General features: G+C 47.8%; 1 protein-coding gene across 1 annotated transcript; it reads right to left on the bottom strand.

Moving 5' to 3' along the window:
• Nucleotides 1–342: 342 nt before the first annotated feature.
• LOC123261329 lies at nucleotides 343–4,332 on the bottom strand. The gene has a single exon (XM_044722918.1). The coding sequence runs from the start codon at nucleotides 4,330–4,332 to the stop codon at nucleotides 343–345; it is 3,990 nt and encodes a 1,329-aa protein (XP_044578853.1).
• Between the last annotated feature and the right edge of the window lie 204 nt (nucleotides 4,333–4,536).

Below are 4,536 nucleotides of genomic sequence, written 5' to 3'. Positions count from 1 at the left end.
ATTATTAGCGGTTAATTTAAGCAATTTAAATTATAAAAATAGCGAAATGCGGTTAATTAACAATAAGCGAAAGTAAAGCGGAATTAATGGCGACTTGTTGCAACGAAAGCGTGGAAGCGAAAGATAATAATAATAGTTCGTCTTCTTCCTGATTGACTTGGGGAAGAAGGCTATTGCGCATCTCTAGCGGGAGCGATCAGCCAATAAAGCGGTCGATTCATGGCGTGATCGAGAGGCTGATTTTCCATTGGCGGTTCGATTTCGCGGGAACTAGCGGTGGACAGGTACGTCTCTTGAATTTGGGAGTCCCCCAGGAGCGAGTTAATCGCTACTGGGCCTTGTTCACCGAACATTCTCCCCCGGGTTGGCGGCTGCGTCGACAAGATCATCTTCTTCATGCGTTAGCGGCAGGACACAGAGCTTTGTAATTGGACGTACCAGCTCTGTGTTAACTGTCTTAACAGTTACCACGCGGATTTGTCCATCTTCACCTGGATGGACAGCAATTACTTTGGCTAATGGCCACTTGGTTGGCAGGAGATCCTCAGTGGTGATCAGTACAACTGAACCCACCTTGATCTGGTTGCGTCGATGATGCCACTTTGAAATGACCTGGTAGCGGTGGATGCAGTCCTGGTAGTAGCGTCTCCAAAAATGTTGAACCATTTGCTGGACTTGTTCCCAGTGCGAGAGCCGAGCAGGTTGTAAATCTGTCAGCGATGGCTCTGGGATAGCGGTCAGTGACTGTCCGATTAAGAAGTGACCTGGAGTCAGTACAGCCAGGTCATCAGGATCTTCATTCAGCGGTGTGAGCGGTCTGGAATTCAATATGGCTTCAATTTGAGCCAGTAGCGTTGAATATTGCTCAAGCGTCAACAGCGAGTCTCCGATTGTTCTCCGAAGGTGAAATTTGATAGATTTCACAGCGGCTACCCATTTTCCTCCAAAATGTGGAGCTCCAGGCGGATTGAATTTCCAGTTCGTGCCATCTTGAGCGATCAAGGTTGATAATTCTCGTAATGTGCGGGATCCTGCAGCGAATAGTCGTTTCAGCTCTTTATCTGCTCCTACAAAATTGGTTCCGCAGTCTGAATATAGCGTGTGGCAGATACCTCGGCGACTAGTGAAGCGGCGATAAGCGGCGATGAAAGCGGCAGCGGTGTAGTCAGTTACTAGCTCTAAATGTACAGCTGAACTGAACATGCATACAAAGACTGCAATCCAGCCTTTGTATGTTTTTGCTCCACGTCCTTGAAATGTTTTCAGCGAGATAGGTCCAGCGTAGTCGAGTCCTGTATGCAAGAAGGCTCGAGTTAGCTGTACTCGTGCGGCGGGTAGTTGACCCATCAACTGTTGAGCGCGTTCTCCACGGTGTCTCGTGCAGATAACGCAGCGTAAAATAAATGATCTGACTGGAACACGGCCTCCAATGATCCAGACACTCTTTCGTAAATCAGCGAGCGTAAGCTGAGTACCTCCGTGAAGCGTTTTGCGGTGCGAATCATCAATCAAAATTGATGTAAGCGGTGATTGTCGCGGTAGAATCGCTGGATGCCTCTCTTCTGGGTCCAGCAATGCGTTTTTCAAGCGGCCACCGACTCTCAGGACCCCCTGATGGTCGATGAACGGAGTCAGCTTAGTGATGCTGTTATTTTTAGGCAGACCATCACCATCTTGTAGCGTGTGAATCTCTCTAGCGAAGTATTGTCCTTGAGTGAACTTTATCAAGGTCAATTTAGCGCGCTCCAGGTCTGATGGAGTAAGCGGGTAGGCCAGCGAAGATTGTGGAACTCTATTAAAGCGGTCGATGGCACGATGCCAGATGCTGAGTTTCCGTAGCAGTAGAAACAGCTGCGTGTAATGCGACAGTAATTGTTGGAGCAGGCAATTTTCTGCTTTCCAAGTTACTAGTGTCAGACCTTGGCGTTCTTCTCGATGCGTTGCGTTGTCGGTTGGAGGCTCCAGAGTGGGCCAAGAGGATTCTGGTTCATGAAGCCAAGTTGGTCCATGCCACCAGAGAGCGTGTTGATTCAGTTTTAGCGCAGGTATACCTCTTGAAGCGCAGTCAGCGGGGTTTTGTTTTCCTGGAATAAATTTCCAGGAGACATCTCGAAGCGTTTCTTGGATTTTTCCCACTCTATTGCGGACGAATGTCTTCCAGCGGATTGCTGGACTTTTAATCAATGCGAGAGTCACGGCGGAGTCAGTCCAGAGATTGATCCTGACATTTTCAAGCGACTGAACTTCTTTGACTTGAAGTATCAGTTGTGTTAGCAACCATGCGGCAGATAATTCCAAGCGTGGGATTGTCATGGTCTTCAGCGGTGCTACTTGCGTTTTTGAACACAGAAGTGAGACCTTTGTGTTCCCATCAGCGTCAGTGACTCTCAAATAAACAGCGGCAGCCATAGCGTTTTGCGAAGCGTCTGAGAACCCGTGAAATTCCATAGTTGCTCCAGGTGCTATATTATTCCAGCGTGGAATGCGGATGGATTCGATGTTTCGAAGATCCTCGCGGTATCCAGTCCATTTGTGAATGAGTGATGGTGACAATTGTTCGTCCCATGACACTCTATCTAGCCACAGATCTTGCATGAAGATCTTGGCTTTGACGACTATTGGTGCGAGAAGTCCTAGCGGGTCATACAGCTTAGCGATTTCAGACAAAATAGCTCTTTTTGTCTTAGGCGTCTCTGGCGGTAGCGTGTACTTGAACTGGAGAGCGTCAGTGCGTGAATTCCAGTACATGCCCAGGACTTTTACTGGTGCATCACTGATTTCTTTAAGCGGTGTATCCAGCTGCTTTTCTGGAGCGACTTCAGCGAGTAACCGTGGGCTATTGCTAGCCCATTTGGCAAGCGGGAAGCAGCCTGCTGCAAACAGAGCTTTTGTTTGTACTGCAGCCTTGATAGCGTCTTCTTCGTTGTCTGCTCCACCGTAGATGTCATCTACGTAGCGTGTTTTCAACATTGGAGCAACAGCTAGCGGAAAGCTGTGTCCTTCATCCTTTACTAGTTGGATAAGCACACGTACAGCGTCAAAAGGTGCACTAGCGGTTCCGTATGTGACTGTCTTGAGACAGTAAGCGTCTATTAAGTCATTCTCATCTATCCAGAGAATGCACTGAAGCGGCCAATCAAGCGAGTCGACCTCAATCTGTCTGAACATCTTGGTGATGTCAGTAGCGAATAGAATCCTGCTGCAACGGATTTTCAACATCACATCAAAAATGTCAATTTGCGTTTTGGGTCCTGCGTGGAGAATGTCGTTCAATGAAATTCCTGTAGATGTTGCACAGGAACCATTGAACACTGTGCGGAGCTTCGTAGTGGCACTATCAAGCTTCAATACCCCATGGTGAGGCAAGAAGTAAGCGTTTGCGGGCAATTTGATGACTGGTACTCGTACCATGTGTCCTAGTTGAATGTATTCTGCCATGAATGCACGATACATGTCAGAATATTTTCTTTCTCGCGACAAGCGAGTTATTAATCTGCGGAGTGACCCCATAGCTGCGTTGATAGAGTCGCCAAGTTGACTCTCAAGGGCCTTAAGCGGTAATCTCACTACGTAGCGTCCATCAAGCTGTCGATAATGCGTTTGACGAAAGTGAATTTCACATTCGTCTTCTTCAGCGGTGTTGAGGGGTGAATTACCTGATGGAACCTCTTCCTGTTCCCAAAACTTAGCGATAGCGTCTTGTAATTCAGTATCTACTGACGCATGTAGTGCTGCGTGTGATGTTGAAGCGTGTTTAGTGGTGACAGCTCCATAGACAATCCAACCAAGCGTGGTGGATTGTGCAATAGGAGCATTGCGAGGTCCCCGTTTAATCTCAACGTTCATGATCTGTGCGGTTGGTGATGCACCTAGAATAATATCTACAGGTCGTGGCTGTAGATAATGCGGGTCAGCTAGTTGGAGATTCTCCAGATGCGGCCATTTCGGATCAGCGATCACGAACGATGGAAGATCTACCGTCAGTGTTGGTAGAATATGCATGCTGACATGCATTGAAGCGGGTGTACACAGCAAATGAAGTTCAATTGTGCTCACACCTAGTGAACTTCCTGCGGAGACATTGCCAATGCCCTTGAGCATGACCATGTCGCGTTGTAGCGGTTGTCCAAGCTTCTTGAAGAGCGACTGTCTCATAAATGAGAGCTCTGAACCTTGATCAATCAACACTCTGGCGGTGATTGGATTGCCATGATGCGGGCGTACCTGGACTAAGGCGGTAGCTAGCAAAACTTGAGCGGAAAGCGAATCTGTGCGGAAGATGTAGACTGCGGTGAAGCTGGTTTCGTTGGTGCATCCAAAATGGATGGACATGTAGTGACGTTGACCACATTTTCGGCAATCTTGAGCGGTCTTGCAATCTGCGGCGCGGTGCGGAGCACGAAAGTTGAAGCACAAATTGCATTTTTCAACTATCTTGTGTAATTCTCCATAGCGAGGTTATTTAAGGCCCGAAGTCGAGTTTTCAGTCTTAATAAACGGAAAGTTCAGCGTACCGGTGTACGAATGACTATCAGG

The sequence above is a fragment of the Cotesia glomerata genome, linkage group LG3 (assembly GCF_020080835.1).
Source record: "Cotesia glomerata isolate CgM1 linkage group LG3, MPM_Cglom_v2.3, whole genome shotgun sequence".
NCBI classification, from domain to species: domain Eukaryota; kingdom Metazoa; phylum Arthropoda; class Insecta; order Hymenoptera; family Braconidae; genus Cotesia; species Cotesia glomerata.
This window is presented reverse-complemented; position numbering and strand designations above follow the sequence as displayed.